This window comes from Crocodylus porosus, unplaced genomic scaffold (assembly GCF_001723895.1).
Source record: "Crocodylus porosus isolate Cpor-Errol unplaced genomic scaffold, CroPor_comp1, whole genome shotgun sequence".
NCBI lineage: Eukaryota > Metazoa > Chordata > Crocodylia > Crocodylidae > Crocodylus > Crocodylus porosus.
Window position 1 is genome coordinate 9,877,240 of NW_017728916.1, and position 24,100 is coordinate 9,901,339.

Sequence of the window (24,100 nt, forward strand, 5' to 3'; positions counted from 1 at the left end):
GGAGCAGGGCCGCACTAATCATGCAACAGCCTGAGAGAGGGGGTGACAGGGGAATCTGGATGTACTGTTTGGGGCCATGTTTGGTGATGCTTGTTAGATATTTGGCAAGGTTGGTGAAGAAACAGGAATAATTGGAAATGGGAAAGAAAGGCACAGCTGAGCTGTGGGAATGAAAAGGGAGTCTAAGTGTGTTTTGTGTAGTGGCTCACCATGACTTGAAAGAGAATTAGGACTGAGCTTAATGGGCCCTACAATATGTATTATATAGATGAGTTGCACTCACTTATCTTTGCAGTGGGTTCCTATTGGTATGTTTGCCCAATATAGGCCATGAATTTTATAGCGGTACTCAGCGTTGGCTGAATTTAATCAACTTTTTATAATTGGTTTTCATTACTGAGCGCCAGCAGTTTGATGCCACGGCGTATTTAATGAGGCTTTCTTGTATGCAAATGTAAGACAAGTAATGTTTTTTTTTCCCCTATGCCGATTGGGGTAGAGAAAAACCTCACCTTATACTTATGTAAATATGGTAGCACCTGCATGAATCGCATCATAGTTGCTATTGTGAAAATGACCACCCACTCTTTCCTCCATTCATAATTGCATGGTTACTTATCCTCAAGTTCTTGAGTCTATAACATCCCCGTGACTGCTGCAAAAATTGCAAAGATGGGAAAGTAGTAGCAGGAAAGCACAGGACATTTTAGCTCCTTTCTAAATTCAGTGTAGCTGATTGATGCAGTTTGACCAGACAGCATGGCTAGTAGCTTGTTATCACTATTCATAAAACATTGATCTAGAGATGAGATGTAACAAATGAATTAAAAAAACAAACAGGGATTGCACAGGGAGGAGGAGAATAGGTTTACAGTGAGGTGATGTGATTTTTAAATGCTGCATATGGCCTGAGGAATTTGTGTGTGGAGGGGTGGGGAGACAACCTCTGGTAGAAACATGGGAGAGCAGTGGGACTGGGATAAGGATGAGGAAGTAAGGAGGAAGCAAAAGAGAGACAAGTATTATATATATGTTTCAAGACCATATTTAACTTTCTATGGGAGCTAGTGCTAACTTTCTGTTTTCAAGTGCCAGCATTTTCAGGAAAGTTAACTGCATCTGAACTTCTCAACCCGAAGATGAATTTTTGTCTGAAAATGTTGTGCCGCTAGGTTTGGCTGTTTCTTTTTGAGTTGTACATTTACAAGAAAAACGTACTTCATTCTTGGGGCTTAGCTAGCACGGTGTTTTGTTTTGTTTTTGTTTTTTTTAAATCAAATCCTTTTTTTCTTGTGCTCGGATAACATAGTTGTCTAAAATGTTCACTGTGATGTGGACATGGTGGACAGACCCTTGTGTATCCCAGTATAATTTACGCTGGTTTTCTGTACCACTGCCACTTAGCGTGAGGTGGTTTGGGTGGCTATTGCTGCAGCTTAGCTGTTTGCCTTGAGGAAAGGTTTTACCTAAGATTCAAACTGTGGACAGACCATCTAAACTGGTTTGACTTGGAGGTGGGAGGAGTTTTGTCCATTTTTTTTCTCAATGATAATTCTTCACTGGATTGGGTGACATTACCCTGCAGTTGAGCAGTTTGTGTGATCAGTCTCCTACATTTTTTTACATCGGTGCAATGTTGATTGCACAAGTGTGAACATGTTTCCTGTCTACTCAGTGAAGAAGGTATGTTGTATAAATCTGAGAGGGGGAAAATTTGTCTGCTTGCACTGGAGTTAGTAATCTGTTTCAGTGAGTGGAATCAATTTATGGGTAACAGTAAAATAAATGCTACGTTGTTCAGTAAAGGCACCTGCACATTGGTTGATATGTGCTACAATATCATTATTGTCTGAAATACTTAGTACAACATGAGACTTGGTATCCACAGATTAGGAAGTTCAGAATTTAATAATTGCTGTTGAAACTATAACTTCCCATTTAATACATATTTTCAGGAGAAAAGATTCTCAACATGTCAATTAAAAGGAAGTATGCTAACAGGTGCAGTTGCTAGAGTACAGAAAAATTGTTCTTTGCAAGCTTTTGGGTACAGACACCCATCTGTAGACTCTCCCTCTGCCTGAAGTTGTATTGTGCTGTCATACTGGCTTTGACAAGAGAGCACAGTGCAACTGTAGACTCTTCCTCTGCTGGAAAAAGGGTGTTTGTACCCAAAAGCTTGCAAAGATCTTTTTATTAGACTAACTAAATAGTTGGAAAATTTGTTTAAGTTTACCCAAAGAACCACATCTGTCTCTGTCCTTAGACCAACACAACTACAACCAATACCCCAGTTGCGAGAGAGAGTATATTTTTGAACATGTAAAAACTCATCCAAAAATGTCACTGACAAAGATTTTTCAATTAATGACAGATTTATTCCTGTTTAGTTGTGGCGGGGGGAGAGAAGGAACTGGAATTGACTGTAACCATATGTAGCAAGTTTTCTGGTTTTATTCATTTTGCAGGTTTGCCTCCAGATGTTACAAAGGATGAATTTATACAGGTTATGTCAAAATGTGGCATAATTATGCTAGATCCTCAGACAGATGAACCTAAAATCAAACTCTATAAAGACAAGGAAGGGAATCTGAAAGGCGATGGCCTCTGTTGTTATCTCAAGGTCAGTGGTGCAATCAAAAGAGATGTTTTCATGATGTCTGTGCTTCCTGGCAAAAGTTATTGCTAGCAAGCTTGCAGTTTTCTCAGACATTTCCCAGTTAACGTGTTTGTTTTTAACAGAAGCTGCCGCTTCAGAACTCTTGGCGGTCTCTTTGCTTTGCTTTAAGATACCAGTGGTTATCATGTTCTTGCTGTTTATAGTTTGATAAATCAAGTGAAGTATATTTAAACCACCTGTCCCCCCACAAAATCAAACCCCAAGTGGCTATTTGAGACAGGGACTATCTTACATTTGCACAGTGCTTTTCATAATAGGGCCACTAAGTACATCCTTGATGCAAATGCTACAGAGATCTCTCCCTGAATCTACAATGGAGAAGGTTGAAAGCATGCCCTCTGCATATAGCAATGGTTCTCAGCCTTGACAGACTTGAGGCACCCCTTGAACAATGCTCACTTGTAGCTTTTGCTAGTTTTGATTTCAGAAAATGAGAGAAGTTCTTCTGTTGAAAAGAACGTGGGGAGACTGTATCATGTCAGAAAGAAATCAGTAGTGTTAAAAACATTATGAATACTCTGGCTGTGTCCAGATGAGTGGGGCTGTGCAGTGTGTGGCACCACAGACATGTACCACACATTCAGCTGCTCTCTGCGCTGCAACATAGCAATGCAGAGTTTTTGCGTTTTTTGACCTTGGGAGATCCTGGGGTCAAAAAAACCCATGCAAAAAAAATAAATTAAAAAAGGCAGAGTGGCGCACACATGTACTGCCCTCCTGGGGCTGCCAGCCAGGCTCCAAGTGGCAGGATCACTGCTGCTGCAGCCCCAGGAGGCCCCCAGGACCTAGGTAAAGCTGCAGAGACCAGCCCAATACTGGCTTCAGCCTCCCCTGCCTCACCCGGGTAACCTGCTGCATGCCAGGGGGTGTGTGGCACAGGCATTCCCTGGGGGCAAGCACCAGCAGCATAAAGTATCGTGCTGCTGCTTGTTCCAGGGGAAACAAACATCCACGCTCATGTCGATGGAACCTCTGGTTTTATCTTGTGAATCATGTTTGTACATCTAACAGTGTGAATATTGTTAGGCGGCAACCCTCTAAGAATCTCAAGACTCCCCAGGGTGCCATGTCGCCTTGGCTGAGAATCGCTCTTCACAGTGAATTCTTCATAAGTTAATGTGAAATGATAAAAATAGAGAATGCATATATATATATATATATACGTTCATGCTTCTGTAATAGTAAAATCCTGGTTGAATTGCTGTTGTGATCCTGAATTCTCTTTAGATGTTTATACAGTCAGAATGAAGTAGCTACAAAAGACAGGTTGAGTATTTGACCACGAGGACCTTTGATTTTTGTATTTTGTATTACTGTTTCACACTGTGGTTAGAACCACTGTGATCTGCCTAAAGTTTAGACTGTGTGACTATGCGCTACCCTACATGCAGTTAGTCATGGACCATCCTGGACCTTCCGATAGTTGAGTGGTGTGTCTCGGAGAGAGCATATTATGCCATTGCTCAGTCATACATGGTAGCTTCCTATTTCTTTAATGCCAAAAATGTGCTTAGTGTTCAGTGCATAAAGCCAACTTGTAGCCCAAAACTTGGCTGTTGACGTCCAGAAATACTTGGAATTGGCATGACTTCTGACAATGGGACTTCAGCTTCTAAATGAACTTATGTGCCTTTCTTAATTCTTAACTCTAATTATGGTATCTTGCTTGAGCATCACAGGTTGTTTTTTTGAAAAATAGTTGGGGGAAGAAAAGTATCAACGAATCATCATTTGGTATGTGAATCTGTGTTGTTGGAAAACAGTGAAATGCTGTCTTGACTCCTGCCACAAACAAAGCAGTTAACATTTGCCCCCTTTTCTAATAGACTCTTTTATAAATGGGTTGCAACTATTTGTTTTGAGTGGAGAGGAATGAAATTTTATCTTAACTTTTTTTAACACCAAAACCTTCATCCAAATTAAGTAAGCTTTGCCTTGTTTCAAAGTTTGTTGCATTATTTTAATGTCCCAATAGAGAGAATCGGTTGGTCTCGCATTAAGACTTTTGGACGAGGCTGATATTAGAGGATACAAACTGCATGTTGAAGTTGCAAGGTTTCAGCTGAAGGGGGAGTATGATGCAAGCAAAAAGAGGAAGAAGTGCAAAGACTACAGGAAGAAGATGTCTCAACAGCAAAAGTTTGTTACCTTTCTTTTTCAGTATAATGATACTTCTGTTCTGCATATGTGTTGGTTGGGTATCTCCTATAGATTCACTTATTTCAGTGTTTATACCACCATCTAAAATCTGATTTTTCTTAAAGGTATTTTATTGTTGTTAGTTTCCTCTCCAAAAGGAGGGGAACTTTGATACCTTGCAAGTCATTGAAATTGTCAAAACTGGCTGGAATCAATAGACAGAGAGTGCATCTCAACAAAGGCTTAAAGCTGAGAATCAGGAAGCAATGAACTTTTTACTTTTAAAAAAACAACAACATTTGATAAAGGTGTTTTTCCTGGAATTCCTGAGCCTTCTCTGGAATTCTGTAGTCACTTCTCTCACTAGTGCTGTACCCTTCCGATGTTCAGTATAACGAGTTAAAAAAAGGCAAATTGCGTTATGCTACATTGGAACTATTAGCATGGGGTCAGTTTGTATAGGAATAGCATGTTTTCATCTTTGCCAGTTTACTTTGATGTCTGACTTCATATGAATAAAATAATAATTTTTAAATATGCGGAATAGACAAACTACTATCTTTCTTAAAAAGAAAAGAAAAGAAAATCTTGCCCACCTGCTTATTTTATTTTCTACCAGAGTGTTCCTGTGAACATTCTTGTAATTGATCCTAAGCTGACCTGATACAAGATGATTGTTTTTAAATATTGCGTCTTGATCAAGTAGTTGGAGTTAGTAGTTTAATTGGGTTTCTTTTAGCCTGTTTAGTTGCCTTTTACAGAATATTCCTTATGTTTAATACATTACACTGACATGAAAGTTTTGGCAAGATTGGCGTGCCTCAGTTTTGGGTACTTTGTGGAACTTAAAGCAGCTTTATAAGAGGAACAGCAATTAAGTTACAAATTGCTATTCCATTTTCTAGAAGAGCAACTTAAGTCTTTGGTACCAGAGATGCCATTACTGGAATCTGTATGTCGAGAAATACCAAATTAATGATTTTTTTTCAACAAATACTTGTAGAAACTGGAGAGAGCTGCAACGATGTGCTCTGACTGTTGATTCATTTCATTAGACAGCTGGATTGGAGGCCTGAGAAGAAAGATGGTACTGCTCGAATGCGACATGAACGTGTTATCATCATCAGGAACATGTTTCATCCAAAGGATTTTGAGGTAGGATTTTGTGCTAATTAATCAAGTGATTTGGCTGTGTTGTCTCAGAAATATTTGTTTTTAAAAAGGCTGGATGGGACATGGATATATGTTTAAAATTGTGGGGTCTGTTCTAGAGGTGCACCGATTAAAAAGGAAATTAACATTATCAGCTTTTTTTGGCCATTGTGGCTGTTAATGTTGTCCACTAATTAATTATTAGGCTTGTGCGAAGTGGCTACTATTCGCTTCGAATTCACATTTGGCTGATTTGGAGGTCGGGGATTGAAATCACTGTCTCGATTTGACTCGGCTGAATCTGATTCAGAGATTCAGCTGCTGCTGAATCTCTGAATCGGCCAGGCCTATCTTCCGCCCCTCTCCCAGCCTGGCAATGGCTGCCCAGCTCCCAGCACTTGTTTAAAAAAAAAGAAAAAAAAGCCTTGGTGCTCACTGGGTGCTGCCAGGCAGGGGGCGATCCCCGCTGCCTCCCACTACCCCACGCTGCGTGGGGGGCTCTGCATGGGTGCCCTGCTTGGGCCAGCTCCAGCCCTTTAAGGAAAAAAAACCCTGAAAAACTCCCAGACTCACTGCTCCTGCTGGTGGGCGTGCGATCCCTGGTGCCCCCCATTGTCCTGTGCCACGTGGGGGACTCTGCATGAGCCCCAGAGGCTGCAGCAGGAGCAGTCAGCCCCAGGGATTTTTTTGGCTTTTTTTTCCTTTAAAGGGCCTGGGCTGGGCACCCATGGCGGGGCTGGGAGAGCGGGGGAAGGTAGTGAGGGGCTGGGGGGGTTGGCAGGGGTCCCACCCATGGTTCCTTCCTCCCACCCCCAGCCTCTAGTACTTAACAGCTCAAATTCGGGCGCAGCTCCCTGCTGCAGCCACCGGGGACTGCCCAAATCATCAGAGCTCTCCAAATCTTTTCCAAAGATTCGAAGAGCTTTGAATTGATTCGGACCTTTTTATTGGTCCCCTGATTCAATTCGGATTCAGAGCTTTGGCCGCCGAATAGAATCGCTACCCGAAGCTTCGCACAGCCCTGTTAATTATGCCAGAGCCCGGAGATGCCCGAGTTCCCTCTCGCCCTGAGTTGGAGTGGAGCACAGCGCAGACTGCACGCTGGGGCTGAGTCATGTGCTGTGAAAGGAGTGAGTGCAGCAGATGTAGCTGGAGCAAGGAGGGGCAGGTGGAGCTGCCCAGCCCGACCAAGCATGACTGAATCCGGGGTCTGCACGCCAGGGGCTGGGGGCAGAGCCTGGCAGGGGCCAAGGCAGCTGCTTTCTCTATCTCTACCATACAGCTGGTCCAATAGAAGATATCACCCGTAATAATTCTTGCCTTTTGCATTTCCTGGATCATTATGGCAACAGCATCACCCCAACACTTTGAAATGATCCACATGTACACACATTTTGCAGGAGGATCCTTTAGTTCTGAATGAAATCAGGGAAGATTTGCGGACAGAATGTGAGAAGTTTGGACAAGTGAAAAAGGTCCTTATATTTGATGTAAGTAATTTCTGTTGTATATTCTGTGCACACAATTACTCAGATTCTTTAAATTGTTCATGGGCTTGCTGGTCATTGCCTTTTAAAATGTAGTTATTTTATGGAAAGTTAATGTTCATTGTTCAAATTTTCTATGTTCAGTTAGTGGATTTTAAATTTCATCTGTGGAATATCTTCTGATTTGAACAGAAATGTTGTACAGGTTGTGCGGATCTACGTATTCCTATATCCTTCATATCTATGTGCCATTTTTTGCTTCTAGATTGGGGACCTATATGATAGAAATATGTGCACATTTAAAATGGTCACAACCAACTTTTTTTTAATTTAAAACCTAACAACGCTGATCTCTCTATACAAGGAAACAGTCTTTCATGTTTCACACTACTTAAGAATAGGATACATATTTCAAAAAAAGATTATGCACTTGTCAAGCAGGCAGAACAGCAGCATACTCTGCCTTGGAAGGCAAAGAAAAGATTGCTCAAACAAAACTTAATTCTTAATTAAACAAAAGAGAGATATCTGATAGGATTTGAATTTTTTTCCTTAAAGCGACACCCGGATGGTGTGGCCTCTGTGTCATTTAAAGAAGCAGAGGAAGCAGATCTGTGCATACAGGCTCTCAATGGAAGGTGGTTTGGTGGCCGGCAACTAAGTGTTGAACCTTGGGATGGTGTGACAGACTATCAGGTAATCCTTAGGTGTCTGAATGTTTCACTGAATTTTAATCTAAAAACTCTTCTCAAGTGTGAATCTTTAATTTGTTTAAAGTTAAAAGGAAACAAACCTAGAACTGAAATAAAATCCGGTATTTTAACATTTGAAGTCCTCTTTTTTCTAAATGACTTTTGCGTACCAATTTTGGGGATTTCTCTTAAGACTATTTGCTGCTTTTCACTTCATCTGAAAGGTCCTAGACATATCTCGCTGTTGCACGCTGGAAATGTAACCTGTTCAGTAAATCATGCTTACCACTTATGAGCAGCATGGACCTTGGCCAGAGTGAAGCCCCAAGATGTTACACTTGATGCATATTAATGATGAAAGCAGCAGTTTCATAATGTTTAAGTCTAAGCTACCTTGTTACATGCAAGTGCCAGGTTGCAGTTTTGGTGGGGATATTTATCAAGGCCTATATATATATATATTTAGATTGAAGAGACCTCAAGAGAGAGGGAAGAAAGGCTCAAAGGCTGGGGATCATTTTTAGAAGACCCTGATGCATCTGGCCAGAAAACTACATCTGATGCAAAGTCTTCAACAAGCAGCGTGAAACTGCCTGAAGGAGAACAGGCTTCAAAAGAAAGCGACCCTTCCAAAGGTGCTGTGAATGATGATGCGCGGAAGAGAGAGAATAACGGCCAAGGCATGAATGAAGATGGTGCTCCATCCACAGACAGCAGCGTTGCGGGCAGTGATGATGAAGCAGATACATAACAGCTTGATATTTTGTGAAAGTGTCATTTCTAGGGCAATGCTTGGGTTCCTATTATCCTGTGCTTCAAGGTGACTCAAGGCAGTGTTTGTATGAATTATGCAGATTAGGATGTCATCAATTTTGTGCTTTGAAATTTTCATTAAGAGCAGTATTTAATGAGGATTTAAAAGTTCATATTAATTGACTGTTGTTCTAGCTGAGTATCTCAGTTTTGGGTGCAGAAAACTGACCAGGCTTTTTATGTCATATTTTTGCTTGTCAGTGTTTCAGTTATGTAAATGTGAAGTATGCTCAAACTCTGAAGTTTCTATAATGACACAAACTAAGTCAATTAATATACTACGGTTATTGACAACTGAATGATTTTAACATTCGCTTTAATTTCTTGAGACCTCTTGGAACTTGGTCTCTTTCTATTAAAGATGACAGTTGTTGATACTGAACCCATACATGTACCGCCACATTTGACATTCTACCTATCAGTCAGCCTACAAAACTGAAAAATAAATGAGCCTTAACAGAGCCAACATGAAGCACCAAATATGTGAAATGGTGCTTTTAAATTGAAATGCTCAGCATATAAAATCTTTTACCTTCTGCATATATCTTCCATTAGCATAGAGAAGTTGCAAGTCTGTTAAAAGGACTAGAAGCTGTGAACATTTCAACGCTGGCACGTAACCTAAATAAGGCCGACTTTGGATCTTAGTTTTAAATTTTGGCAGTGAAGGTAGATGTTTGTTGTATGCTGTAAGCATGTAAAAATATATCGTACATTTGAATATTTGGCTTTTGGGGTTTTTTTGCCTTGATTAGTCTAAGATCAAGTAGGACTTCTCTGCTAAGAGTGAGGAGGTAATATGTGCCATGTTCTCCTTGAGGTGCACATGCTTTTGGGCCAGTCTCCAGCTCCTAGAACTGCTTTTTCATACCCCAGAGGCTTATAAAAGTTAAAGAATTTTGATAATTTAATCCCAGAGTTGTTGTACAAATATTTGAATATTTGGCAATGTGTTTTTCGAAGAATATTGCCCTCTTCCATTTACATCTTGTTAGCCAGTTAAGCAGTTTTGAAGTGTGCTGAATTTCAGAAGTGACTTCAGTGGAGATGTTTATCATACAGTATTCTTAAAAATCGAAACAACTTAATTAGACATCTAATTAAGGATTTGGGAACACGATTTTGGCCCTGGCCCTTTAGTATATATCTTCATATGGATGACTTTTCATTTTATGGGAGGCTTTTTAAACTTCCAATTTACACTGTTGATTTTTTTTCTTTCCTTATAATAAATAGTGGGTCGAAAGAGCTTATGGATGCTAATTCTCAAGTGTGTTTCCACTTTGAAGCATTTGGACAGTTTGAATAGAAGACCCTGATTGTCTTTCAGACAGATTTGTGCTGTGGTTACCTTCTGTGGTTTTTGCATTTGTCCAGGCAGCCACGCTAGTTACATTTTTGGGGGGATTTTTTTGGGGGTGGGGTGGGGGGGAATCCCTATGTGTTTGGATTATAGCGATAAGAGTGTAAATTCATAATTGCCATTGTAGTTGCATCTTACTATGTTTTCTGAGCAACTTAGATGAGAGAGTACGACAAAGACCATCAGATGTGTTGCCCCTGAATTTGACAGCTATGTTTTTTTGGTTTTTTAATGATAGTTGGGTGACGAGTTTTTCTACCTGTACATAACATCATTTTAGGAAACTTTAATGGATTGTTCCATTAAAAGCATATAAATACTTATAGCTGTGGCCTACATTGATTCTAAACATAAGAAATGTTTGCACTGGTAATGAATGCTGACCAGAATTTATCACCACAAATAGCTGTGTACTTGAAGCTTCTGTGTAGGACATGTGCAGCTTAGTGTCATGGGTGTTGCTTACAGTGCTCTTCTAGCTCCAAAACTCTAGACCTATAAGCTATTGCTTTTTGTTAGCTTTTGGAGGTCCTGTTTTACGATATGTAACATTCTGTGCAGGTGTTTGATTTTGCAGTTATGTAGGAGAACTGAAACTGCTGTGGAAAATGCTTGAGAAATGTATGAATGTTGTATATACAGTACTTATAAAGCCTTATCACGCGGTGTCAGAAAACCCTATCTATTTTAGTACGAATTAGTGTTTCAGGAGGAAAAAAAATACCTAATGCTAAATGACTTTGTGTCTGTATAGCAAATTTCCTCTTGGTTGATTCATAAATTCATTTGATTGGCTTGCCTATCAAGTGAAATGTGCTTAATGGCGGAGTAGTAGTTTTAACCTCTTCTCTTTGCTGTCCACACAATTGCAAAATGAATAAATGCAATGAAGATTGTAAAAACGTTAACCTTTCTGATTCTTAAAGTAAAATAATGGAAAAGGATGTAAAGACCCTATTGTTTTCATTCGAATGCCTGAAATTCAGAACTTCTCACTCCTAGCTAAAAAAACCCTGTTTTATAGTAAGTACATTACATTGAAACTCCCTTTCCTCCCCCCGTGGTTTGCCAATACGTTTGAAAAATGTCTAGTTTGATTAATAAAACATCATGACAAGACTATGTTAGTTTGTAGAAGGTAATTGATAAAGAAACTAGCTTTGTTTCTTGCAGATGCTTATGTGAATAGCTATTTAGTAACAATGAGTTCTCCCTTTTTCTTAATTATGCAAGTGTTCATTATCCACTAATTCTGAGGTAGGCAGGCACGTCTACCCATTCATTAATGCACCTTAAATATTGTGCATTTAGTGTAGTACTTCCTTAATAAAGTACTAACTAAATGCACAGTACCTAGAGTTACCGCATGGTAGCACTGGCGCAGTTATTTAGTGACACTTACTGCGCATTAGTCTATTAGCACGGCTGTTGCCGTGACATGCTACTGTGCAGTGTTGTTAGGCTAATGTGCAGTAAGCATCTTGTGTAAATACACCCAGCTACTATTTTTCATGATCATGAAAATAGATTTCTAGTATTTCAGTCCAGTAATGACTCATTCTTAACTGATCCATGTGTGCGCAAAACTTGTGATCACATCAGTCTAAACTTTTAGAATTTTTATTATATTTTTATCCCAGTGACTGAGTAGCATTAACTTCTTCTAACATGCACTAAATAGTTTTCCAGATAAATATCTACCCCATAAATAGTTTGAGAGAATAAAATCCAAATGTAGCCTAAAACCTAAGGATTTGTTGCCGTGTGGCTCAAAACGAAAATGCTCTCGTATGACTGGTCCTCACTGACAAAAGAGAACTATGTTGTCAGTACAGAGTTAAATCCACGACCCATCAGTTCAGTAAGGATTGCAAGTGGAAACTTGTGCTCTTGAACCTTATTTTATTCCTTAATTCTTGGTAGTGATTTTTTTTTTTCCTAATCTGATCTGTACTCCACTCGCCAGGATTCCCCCATGAAGTTGTTACAAACAGCACAGAAAACGGGTCCAATCGGAGAAGTGAACATTTCGAGAAAAGCCATCCCTCTTAAACTGTCTTTTTCATGAAAAGGTGCAGTTGGTTCGTGGTTTAGCAGGAAGCTGAAATGATCTGCCAGTAGGCGCTGTAATTGATGGTGGAAGAGTTGCTCTTTGATTCTGGTTAGCAGATTTGGAAAAGGTGGCAAAGTGTCTAAACTGACTTCAGTGTCCAAGGGGATTAAGCGAGGTGGGGATGCTACTGTGAAGTTCTCACCAACCCATCTTCTGTATTGCTCACTTAAGAACCAAATCAACTTAAGCCTTCATTTTATGACAGAATGATACTCTAATGACCTGAAGATGCTGACATGCAGACAAGGGGTACTGAAACAAGTTGTCGTAGACATTAGGGCTGGAAGGGACCTTGGAAGATCATCGGGTCCAACCCCCTGCCCCAGGGGCAGGAAGCACCTAGGATCAAAGGATCCCAGCGTCCAATGTTCCTTAAGTGTCCTTTGACCCTAGCTGACTCCTTTTAAGTACTACGCAGAGACAAGACTGTATAAGATGCATCAGCGATGCAGGGATCTGAAAAGGCAATGAAGCCCCAAAAGAGCAGATGTGTACATTACCGCAAGTGTGTTTTCCAATTTGCTTATACAGCTAGGAAGAGAGGAATGAATTAGTTTAGTTTTTCATTTTGCATCAAAATGTTTATCTGTTTCTCCTGCTGATTTTTCACTTTTTAAATACAGCTGGATATATTTACCTCTTTTTAACTGAATTTCAGTCCTTAGAACAAGATTTATTTGTACTGGGATTGCAATTCACTTAAAATCATTAGTGTGTTAAATGCAGTGCATTTTTGAGCTAGAAGCTTGTCTTGGAAATCATTCACCAAGGCTTAAACTACTTACGCTTTTGAATATTTAGTTCCAGTTCATTTTAGAAAGCTTACAGTTACGGGGTGTTTCGTAAAATCACAGACTGACCCTTAAATTTTACAGTGAGTCAATATTTACATCCTCAAATCGTAAACCACATACAACCTGGTGAAATCCCTTTTAAGATGTCATATAGCTTTCGAATTTTCATGGGATTTAAAATCAAGAGTTTATTTTTTGTTTCTGAACTTGAGAAAGCATACAGCAGTATGACAAAGGACTTAAATTCTGTACATTAAGCAAGTAGTAGTATCTTTGTGTTAAGTTGACTTGTGTATTTTAGTGCTGACTTTCACAGGGCTCGAAGTTAAGGGATTCTGAAAGTGCAATAAAATACTAGAACAAAATGACCTTTACAGAGTCTGGAGGCCATTTCTTTGCACTGACTAGTTATATGCTACTGTGGAAGTAGTACCATGAAAATATTTTTCACCAAATTTGAATTTTTCTTAACTGGCCTTTTCTTTTTTGACAAAGTTGAATTGACCATTCAAAGTTCTCTCACATTCTGGAAAGAAAGCACTTTTATTTTGGAAGTACCTTCATACATATGTAACTTCTAGCCCTGTGACAGCACCCAAAATCTCCTGATTTTTTTGTGTCTTGAATTTTGTTTCTTAAAGGGGTTGTGTTTTATACTACCTTTTTAATAAACAAATTGATGAAACCGCTCAGCCTTTTTGATTAATATTTGAGAGATTGTAGTTAATCTAAATCTCCATTTATTTTGTAATTTTATAAGATGCTGTGAAATGAATATAATATCTTGTGCTTACACTGTAATTTTAACGAATACGTGTAAATATGTGTCGACACCCATGCACTGGTACTTCATTACCAATATGTCTGGTAATTTCACTTCTGACAGCCTGATTAAACCCAAATGACATTGCACCTTGTTATACTGCAACTTCTGTTGGGTAACTCATGAAGCTGATAGGTCAGAAGGAAAGTCCCAAGAACAGAGAAGAAATTTAATAATCCAGGATAGTCTGAGTCTGCCTGGGGAGACAATCCATTTCTCTTACCTACAAGGCGAGTGGCATGCTACCTGCGTATCTTGAACCGGTTAGTCTTAGTTTCTTCTGCTGAAGCTCTTCTGTTTTATGTAAAGTAATTATTGAGACCCAGAAGAAGAGGAAAAGAGATCTATTCCGGTGGTTCAGTGCTGCACCTGTGGACGTTGATCCAAAGGGATGTGCTGTCAATAGGAAAAGGATTGAGTGTCCTATAGCTTGGTAGTGAAGAACTGGCTCTTGACAGCAGTGGACTGCTCCTGCACAGGCTGGGTGTTTGGTAAGAGGGGTCGCTCCATGTTGCTGGTGGTTTATAGAAACAGCCTCTGGGAGTAGGTTCACAGTCAAAGCGCTGGTATTTGGTGAGGTTGATCCAAGTGCAGGAATAGTTTGGGAATGATAAACAGGTTTTTTGGCTGCATTAACTTGTTAATGGGGGTGGAAACCGTGCTGTAACTAAAGCCAACAGAAGCTTTTTGTTGTATCCACACGCATGTCCCTAGTCGTCATGGGCTCAAAAAGGCAGGAGGGGTGGGATGATAAGAAAAGACAGCAAAAGGTTACTGTCAATGGAGAACATCCATCTTTTCTGCTTAAAAGAGTGCTGAATATGCTATTAGTTCATTTCAAATGTAAGCATACCTGACCTGTAGGAAAATGATTTTACAAAACAAAACAACTCCCAGTCATGTACCTATTTGGGTTCCTTGCCATGTTTTATACTATGAAGCGTTGACAGGCCAACACTGTCTCCCTGTGTGTACACAGTGTCACCAAAACCTATTTAAAATCCTATTTTCCTCATTCCTGAAACCTCCTAACCTGGTTGACTTGTCGGAGTACATTTCATGCATTCCTAGGAGCTGGGCTGCAGGAAACGCCTAGTTCAGTCGCAGCTAGAGGCTAGAGAGCAGTAGGGAGTTCATGAACACTCCCCGCCTCCTCCCACCCTCGCTGCAGACAGCACTCCTCCACGCAGCGAGAGAACGCAGGCTCCCTGGACACGGCTGTCGGACTGTCCAGCATGTGGACAGTCTTCACCAGAGGCACTCAATGGAAGGCACTAAGTGAAGGTAAGAATCCCCCCCCACCAGGTTGCCCAGACATGTATGTTACCTGTTCCACCCCCAAAAGCCAGCGAGGCTTTTTTACTGAGCTGTTTGTGCGTCGCTTGGGAAAGGGGAACTTTTTTTCAGACGGTGCTTGAGTAGCAGCCTGTAAAGGACAAGATGACAGCACTAGATATCGCATTTCTTTGAGAGCCGGTTCACAGCGCTGCTGGGAGCTACGGCTTAGTTAACCACTCAGGTTCCCGGGGCTTTGCTGCCCAGAGAAGCTGCGTCTTTTACAGTAACCTGTACCATGTCCCATTATTAATCAAGCTTTGTTTAAGGATGTTAAGCCTTTTGGGTTTCAGTAGGGCCTTTTTAAAAATCCTCCATCTAGCTTAAATCTCAGCCTATTTATACTGTTTCAACCTGACTGGTCCTTCCTTTCCTTCTAAATGCATTTTGACAGCAATATGTGGCAGGCAGGAACTCTAGTGGCTGCACCTGCCCTGCTGGCGGTGCAGACAGCATCGTTGCCATCCTCCCAAGAGGAAAGAGTAGAAAATTTAAAGTGACACGCGACAGACAGTTCCCAACACTTCATCCCTACTCCCCATGCTCTCAGCCTCTCCTCATCCCCCAATCCCTGTCTGCATGATTCATCCTAAGGGACCAGGTAGGTGGCCTCACTTATTTCTCTCTGATGGCTGGGGCTTTGTTGTCCCAAGTTGCCTCTGGAAAAGCACCTGGATCCTGGACTAAGTATATATAGATAGGTACTGATTGTTTTCATTCTATACAAATTGTATAATTTGCCTAATGTTTAACTACCAGCCCTTTCACATGATAGAGACAGTTGCTTGCACCCACACAGAAAAAACAAGCCCCAAAATTCTTGCCCAAGAAGCAGATTGCTTCGAGTACAGTTAAGCAGGGTGGAATAGGGACATGGTCATGGCTTTGCGGTGAGGAAGAGAGAGAACTGGTCCTTCAGGCCAGAGACTTTTAAAAAAAAAACAAAAGTCAACGCATAGCGTGCGGATCTTCATGGTAGGAAGCGTTTTCTGCTGAGCACGTGTGCTGCTTTGCCTTTGAACGCCTTTCTTTCGGGCTGGAGTTTTCCATGCCACTTGTCCGTTTCCTCCTGAGCCATGTAGGAAAGGCTTGAGCTTACTGCTTCAGTCACTTCCAAGAATATGACGAGGGAGAAATACTCAGTTGTACTGCTGTTTGAAAAGTCATACAGCTGCTTCTCTTTGAAGCTGTAATGTGTCTCTGCGTGGCTGCAATGGCTTGAAATTCGGCCATTGCTGTCAGAAAGGTGTCTTTTGCTCTTCCTGTGAAAATGTGGCCTACTCTTGGCAGGGGGGACCCCCTCTGTTTGCAAATGCTTATTTGAGATGTACTGGTTTGCTGGGTAAATTCTTGGAAGAATATGCTGTGTGTGCTGTCCCGACCTTCACCGCTTTCCTGTCCTCCCCACTGCCGTGTGCATGGGCCATTCCCTGGAATATGATCCGGGCTGAGAGAGGCCTTCCCTCGGTACCGTCCAGGGACAGTTGCGACATGCTGCGTGCAATCACCAGGAGGAGGGAGATAGTCGCTCCTGGACTTTCAATGCCCTCTACTGGTGTACCAGGTGGAAAGGAGAGGAAAGCACCTAATGCAAATGCAGAGAGGACACGAGCTGGATGGGAAGAGGCTGCGGTGAGCTTGGTGGCGGTTGCTGGGACTGGCTGGTCGAGGCGATCAGCAGACCAGGTACAGGACTGGAGAAACAGATGAGATGAGGCAGTTGTGGGAGGTAGGGTGTGTGCATGCACACTGAGGGGCAGGAGAGCAAGGAACTGAGATGGGATGGAGGAAGATGTGAAAAGGGATGAAAAGTCTGGAAGAACGGGAGGGAGACCAAGTTTATATGACAGGCTCCAAGGTGGAGACTGGGACTGCGACTGAGCATGGAGAGGAGGAGAAGGGATGAGCCAATGTGGGGAAAGAAGCTGAAGAATCGCATGCTGTCTTTTTTTCCCCCTTCAAAAGGTCTTCAAACATATGTCTGCATGTAAGAGCCCCAATCAGACAGCCCAAACAGTTCTGATTACTGGATCCCGAAGTAAACACTTGACGAGGCAATCATTACAGTGGTGCATTTGATTTCCAAAGCCCCCATTATATAGTGTGTTCAGAGAGGTGAACTGGCAGGCGCCTGCCAACCGTAACTAAGGCCAGTCAAGTCGTCACCAAGACAGCAGACACTTATCTAACAGAAAACGAGCAGAGCATCCCAACCAACAAACAGCTTTTGTCCGTTCAAAGTAAAAGCAAGACGCATTCATAACTCTGGCTTCTGCCATCGTGCTTGACACGAGCCAGGCACAGCCACTGCCTTGCTGTGTGAGCGGTGTTTGACTAGCGCTATTTTAATCAGGGTATAGCGACTGCTATGGACTCTACCTGGGTATGGTAATGCCAATGATACCACTCGATGTCTTCAACAGTTTAGTAGCATCTGTAATGTTCTTGGTCACCCCACAGTCAGGCGATTGCAACAGAAAGTGTCTGGGCTGCTAAATCACAGGTGGGTGTGAACGGGTGGGGAGCAGATGCTAGCCCAGAGGACACTTCAGCACCGTTTTTGCCTGGTTAGACAGACAGGGACCACCTTGGGGAGGCTCCCAGTGCCAGAAGGCAGAGGATCCCAGCCCATGTTTTGGATGACAGTGCAGAGGGCACATGGAGCCTAGGCCAAGTGCTGTTGTCAAAAGAACCACCCAGATTGGCAGTGTTGTCCCTCCCCTCAAGGTAAATCCTGCACATGCGTGATGTATTTGCTGTACATGACATACCTCCATCCCTCTACCTGCCATCTGCCCTCTTCACCTGGGGACTCCAAGGGCAGGAGCCTACCCCCAGGTGGAAAAGCTGTGACCAGCCTGGCTAACCAGCTTCATCCAGCCCCTGCACAGACAACCCTGTGCAGTTACTTTCCCCACTGCACTGCTCTAATCGGAGCAAGCAGCTTTCCATATCTATGCACAAGTAAACTGGCAGAGTCCCACTGCCTTCAGCTGGAAGAGGATTATGCCCACACTTGCAGAGCCATTCAGGTTAAGAAATGCTCTTACCTTGTTCTCTCGTCTGCAGGCACGAATTGTCATTGAGGATGGAAGAAACCAGGGAAAATGCTGCCAATCTGAGCCAAAGCAAACAGCCTGTGAAAACAGAATGGGGGTCGCAGTGTGTTGTATTTACTTACTTCCATGGGGACATCAACAGTGTGGTCGACGAACACTTCTCAAGAGCTTTGAGCAACATCAAGAGCCCACAAGACCTAAGCATAAAGCACAAAGACCTAAGAAAAGGTGAGAGGCTTCCCACGAGTGCGTGCAATTGCTAAAGAAGTTTGCACTTCACAGACCAGACTCTCTCACACTTCTCTTCTTGTGCATAAACAGGCTTTTATATTTGTAAGGTCCCAATCACAGACTTGTGCTTTCCTACCTGTGTGGGGACCTGCTGGATTTCTGTGGGCCTGGCGAAACGATCAAGGGCCTTTAAAAAAAAAAAAAAAAAAGAGAGTCAAGGAAGTTTCCATTCTTCTCAAATGGGACAGATTTGACAGGGAATTAATTTGTTATTTAAAAAAAAAAAAAAATGCTCATCTAAGTTCACAACATGCTTTACATTCTTATTTGCAACTAGCTCCTGCTGCCCTGCAAAATGCCTGATACTCATATTCAAGTACATGTGGTGGGGACTTAGCCTGTTTTCAGATGGATTCACTGCTACTTTTTAAAAAAAGTAACAGCATCCAAGTGAATAAACTGTTTTCTAAAATGTCTCAGAATTTCCTTCAATGCAATTGGAGCCAAACACTGCAGCCCTTCCCTCAAATATCCCCTGGAAAGTAATTTGGAATTTGCCTTGGAAAAGAGGTAAGATGTCCATACTTTTCTCTCTCTTTCTCTCACCTAGATAGCATGTCTCCCCAGCCCTGGAATTTCTCTTCTCACTGGACCAAGCCATATCAGTCCTCTCCTGCTATAAACGTGTCTCCTTCTGGCCTGAATTTGTCTGCTGCTGCTGTGCAAGCCGACTATCAGCCACCTGTTCTGCAGAGTCATCCGACTCAGCCTGCAGACTTATGGCACTTTCCTGCTATAGGCAATCCAGGCCTCGTGAGCTCGGGACATCACTCCTTTCCTGACTTGCACGTGATGCAAGGACCAGCCTCTGGTGGGAAATATGGTTCTCTCCTTGGTCTCCTGCAACAGGAAAGGTGTCCAGCACCTAGGCAGGACCCTGTCATGAAGCAAGACTCCAGCCCTGCCTGCATGGCTGGATCTGCCAGGTTACCAAACACGAATCAAAGTTTAACTCCTGGGGAAGGTAAGGAAATATTTACTGCCACTTCTGCCCTGATGATTCCCCTGCATGGGAAAGATAGACTGTGCCTCAAGGTGACAAAAGCAGGCTTGTTTGGCTTCATCCCTCTAGCTCAGAGCCTCGGGCTGAAAGCGTTTCCAACGGGCCATCAATTGTATGTGGGACTTGTAAGTTTTAGGCAATGCAGTGTGGACAGAAAAAATCCATCCTGTGCCCTGCCTTGCACAGCTCCTTACTGCTGGTGTTACAGAAATTTGATGGCAAATATTTAGCGTAAACTGTAATCCGTTTGGGGCAATGCTAGAAATAACCAAGTGCTCCACAGAGCCCTTTCTACCAGTGGCTTTCAAAGCGGGTGAGGAGCCACCCCAAGCGCAGATGAAAGGTGATGACAAAGGGGTGGAACGTCGAGAGATCGTCTGAGCAACCCGGCCGTTGTGCAGGGCCTTAATTATACTCTGAATATAGTAGCAGAAACCACAGCACCCATTACAAACATGTCCACACACCTCGAGGTTTATTTCCCTCCCCTGGCCATGCTAGTCTCCCAGCCAGGCCTGGGGTTCCACAAAACAAGTCTGTCCTTTGTTCCCTATGTTAACACTTTAAGTCTGTAATGGTCTATACAGCAGAATCTTTAGGAGAGCAGTTTGCACGGTGCTTGTGACAGCTTCCAACACAGCCACCAGGCAAACCTGGTCCTCATTGTTTCGCTACTGTTTGTAATGCTTGTGGGCTGGGCCCCAGAGAGTTTGCAGTCCAAGTGGCAACTAAACTGAATCACCCGCTGAGCCAGGTCTAAGGAGCTCAGCCTGCTCCACAGGGACCCGCATCAGCACAGCTGTGCCTAGCTGGCACCATTGTCTAAACAGACCTAGGACTGAACAGGCCTGTGGGTGCTAAACTCCCCTTTTCTGTAAGCATTCAGGATCCCAAGGGGACAAATTTGCTGCTTCCCAGCCACCTCCAGTCGACCTCTGGTAGAGGATCTCAAAGCACTTTTCATACTTCGTGAAATCATCGTAACTGCCTGGCCACATCTGTTTGTGGGCAAACAGGGAACTGAGGCAGAGATTTCTGAGCTCACACTGACCAAGCCCTGTGCACCCAAATTCCCTCCAGTCACCTGTAACGGCCCAGGAAGCTTGAATCCTGGCTCTTACTAGCAGATCTCTCTCTCTCCAGGCATATTTTTAACAACCATTATTTACACTTATAAAAAAACCAGTGGGCTGCAAAAGCACAAGGTTTCATGCAGAAGCAGCCCGCATGAAGACTGCTTTTAGTTCTGTGCTATGGCAGCAGCATCTTCTCTGATTGTTTTGTCTTGGTTTTTTTTCCCCCCTCTCTTTAAGAAAGAAAAGCAAGTGCCTATCAAGGCTCAGAAAACCCTGGCATGGGCCTGGCTGGTGCAGGTACGTAAAGGAACAAGGAAGTCTCCATGCACAAAACACATAAAGGCCTCCATTTGACACACAATTATGACTGCAATTCCTCTTTTGCTTTAGTTCCTTAAACTGCGTACTCACACTCGCACTCTCTCAATTCCTAGATCATTAAGACTTGCACTATTTCTCTTTCTCTTGACTTGTCTCACGTTTGAGAGGTGATTGTGGTCACCTTGCTGCTTTGGTGAACAATACTTTCAGGGGGCCTGGACCATGTCCCAGCCCCAGCCTGACCTCAGTGTTATATTTTATTACAGATAGTGAAGTTTCAGCTTCTTCAGAAGAAAACTCTAAGAGCTTACACACGCTGTCCTGTACACATTTTGATTCACGCTGTTGCCCTGTTTTTCAGGTATCCACAACACAAGGCAAGATTTATACTTTTAGCTAATGTGAGCTTCTGCCGTGCTCCATAGAAGCACTCTGAACTTTTCATGATCTGCAGTTGTGAATCAAGAGCACTTGGATCACAGCCAACTTGTTTCTTTCGCCACCGGTCAATGGAAAGACTACATAATGCTGTTTGCTACTTCGTCAATGAAAACGATTTACTTCCAGTAAGCAAACAATTTCTCGCTTTGTGGTTTCAAACCCCACAGCCCTAGTTTCCTCTGTGGAAGGAAGTATTTGCCTACAAGGAAGAGCTACGCAGAGATCCTTTTACAGACTCCAAAGCACTTCTTTATCCCGCCTCCCCCATTTGATAGCCATTGTTTTGGTATGAGGTACTATCCTAGTTAATTGGGATGTGCCAAGTTAGTCCTACAACTTTTGGGTCCCGATATTGCCTGGCTTCCTGATGTGGAGCCTGGCTTTTTATGTTGTTTCAAGTAGCCCAACAAAATGGCTGCAAGGGGACTAGGAAGGAGAAATGCAGGCCGTAGAAAGAAGTTCAAGTCTCTTCATAATTTCTTTTTAGAAAAAGATAGGGATCTGGTCTTTGAATCTGCAAAGAGGACTCACTGGTTGTCATGCTGGCATGTCCTCAGACATCTCTCGAAGGAGCTGCAGAATTTAGTGATCTAGCACTGTGGGAGCTGGGAAGAAATTTGAATCCTTCTAGGATAAGATGAAACATCTAAATAACAAAAAAAACCCCAAAAAACTATCAAAAAAACCCAACAGCCTGCCAAAACCAGGAGTGGGGAAATAAGCCCCCACTGTGTGATGTGGTTTAATTCAAATGACTCAATTGATCTAGTTTCCATCACCTGACCAGCCATCAAAACTCATTACATGGTAATGCTGGGTCTCACTGATTACTGCATGAATCTTTTCACAAGCCAATCTTGCCACTGAATTATTCTTCCCATGTGTTGCATGCACACCTGGTAACCACACTGCCTACAGATACTACAGGCTCAGATCATCTTTCTGTATTCTCATTAGGTGCACCTTCCCAATTCGTTTGGTCTTTGGTACTGCAATTTTACCTTTGTCCAGTTAGTTTTGTCATCTTGTCACCCTGGGGCAGCCAGATCACATTTTTATTCACATTGCAGTGCTCATTTGGTGTCTGGCAGGTTTGGAGTCATTGCTAGCTCAAACAGTCCATGAACACAGTTCATAAAGGGGTGACTTACTGTCCTAATGTCTCTTCCCAGAGCCCGAGAAGGAGCTGCTGGCTTCATGCTGCTACCTCAGCACAGCCTTCCTTCTCTTTCTCACATGAATTCCCTCACCTGGTCTTGGTGCTGCTGCTTCCAGCCATGCAGCCCCTGAGACTTCTCCCAGACCCCACAAGAGTACCTTGGCTTGGTTCTGCTGTTGCTAGCCTAGTACCTCTGTGTCTGTCTCACTCTTGTTCATGCCTCTTCCCAAGAGCCTTTTAGCTTCCTGTGGGCTAGCTAATTATCCTCTGCAGCTGGCCTAGTCCTCCTAGGCAGTCGGCACCTATTGCCTGCAGCTGGGCTGTAGCCCCCGCCAGCCTGAGGGGTGCTGTCTGCTGCAATCCTCTGCCAGCCCGCCTGTTACAGTCTGACTTGCAGGACTCTACCTAGGTTTTCTATGCCAAACCCTATCGCTTTTAGTTGCAACTTCACCTGAGTTACTGCTTTGAGATACCAGTTGTATACTGATTTGATCTTTCCTCTCAAATGAACTGTTAAAATGATTTTGCTTTAAGAGCCGAACATAGAAATGTGACAGTGTATTTAAATACTCTTAAAAAGCAGTTTATTTTGGAACAGTTTTGTGAATGTCAAGACTAGAAATACAATATTTATAACCATGTGTAAAGGAAGCCTGCTTGGTGAACCAATTAAATAAAAAAAACAACTCTGGATGATGGCAAAGCATGCTTGCACACATTTCTGTCTTGTACTAGGATGACATAAAGCATTGCTGCTCTGTTTAAAATGAGACTTTTTAGTAGTTTTAGCTATTCTTTCCTTTTTTTAATAAAAGTCCTTAGATCACCCATCATGATTCCACCAGTACGATGATATTCTGAAGTAGCGGTGACCACAGAAGAAATCTTATCAAAAAATTCATGGTAACTTTACTTGGGCAAGAGTCTCTTTTTTCAGTATCTTCAAATTAGAAGTTTTTTAATAAGTAGGAAGCAGCTCTTTTTAGATCACTTACAATTTCTGAGCACATGAGATATGTAGGCTCAAAAGAAAGTGTTAATTTCTAAAATATCTGCCGCTTTAATAGAAAAAGGGGGGTATAGGAAGACCAAGCAAATTAAGTCTTGGGAAAGAGACTTGGGGAAAGAAATGGAGGTGGAGCAATGGGAAGAAATATGGGAACGGGAGGGTTATTCATCTTCCATACAGGTTTTCTAGAATACTCCACAGACAGTACCTGTCTCCAGGCAGGATGCAATCCATATTTCTGTAATGGTGATGCACTGCGTTGGAGATGCTGTGGAGAAAGAGGCTTCTTTTTCCATGTACAGCAGTTGTGCCTAGAGGTCCAAATATTCGGTGAGGAAGTGACTAGACTA

At 42.5% G+C, this 24,100-nt stretch overlaps 2 protein-coding genes across 4 annotated transcripts in view; both read left to right on the forward strand.

Moving 5' to 3' along the window:
* Positions 1–14,145, forward strand: part of HTATSF1 (HIV-1 Tat specific factor 1) — a 20,619-nt gene extending 6,474 nt beyond the window's left edge. Inside the window, exons 4-9 of one of the 2 annotated variants that reach the window (XM_019536426.1) lie at positions 2,469–2,623; positions 4,656–4,819; positions 5,875–5,974; positions 7,372–7,461; positions 8,017–8,154; positions 8,617–14,145. In XM_019536426.1, coding sequence (XP_019391971.1) covers positions 2,469–2,623; positions 4,656–4,819; positions 5,875–5,974; positions 7,372–7,461; positions 8,017–8,154; positions 8,617–8,901 — 932 coding nt within the window. In that variant the 3' untranslated portion in view covers positions 8,902–14,145. The remainder of the gene's footprint in view (positions 1–2,468; positions 2,624–4,655; positions 4,820–5,874; positions 5,975–7,371; positions 7,462–8,016; positions 8,155–8,616) is intronic. The other variant, XM_019536427.1, reaches the window with a different exon arrangement.
* A 965-nt stretch (positions 14,146–15,110) lies between these two features.
* Positions 15,111–21,707, forward strand: VGLL1 (vestigial like family member 1). Of its 2 annotated transcripts, none has more exons than XM_019536429.1 (5): positions 15,111–15,340; positions 18,461–18,678; positions 19,292–19,705; positions 21,062–21,117; positions 21,503–21,707. In XM_019536429.1, exons 2-5 carry the CDS (start codon positions 18,480–18,482, stop codon positions 21,539–21,541), a joined length of 708 nt encoding a protein of 235 aa, XP_019391974.1. In that variant the 5' UTR covers positions 15,111–15,340; positions 18,461–18,479; the 3' UTR covers positions 21,542–21,707. The 2 variants fall into 2 exon arrangements, with proteins under 2 accessions (XP_019391974.1, XP_019391973.1); XM_019536428.1 differs by having other exon boundaries at positions 15,128–15,340; positions 21,058–21,117.
* Positions 21,708–24,100: the final 2,393 nt, after the last annotated feature.

Bases quoted from the DNA above. Each gene is read 5' to 3' on its own strand.
- VGLL1 (XM_019536429.1), top strand. From the start codon at position 18,480: ATGGAAGAAACCAGGGAAAATGCTGCCAATCTGAGCCAAAGCAAACAG. The intron at 19,706-21,061 runs GTAAGGAAATAT...TCTTTAAGAAAG, and splicing joins AAGTTTAACTCCTGGGGAAG to AAAAGCAAGTGCCTATCAAG. The intron at 21,118-21,502 runs GTACGTAAAGGA...CCTGTTTTTCAG, and splicing joins CATGGGCCTGGCTGGTGCAG to GTATCCACAACACAAGGCAA.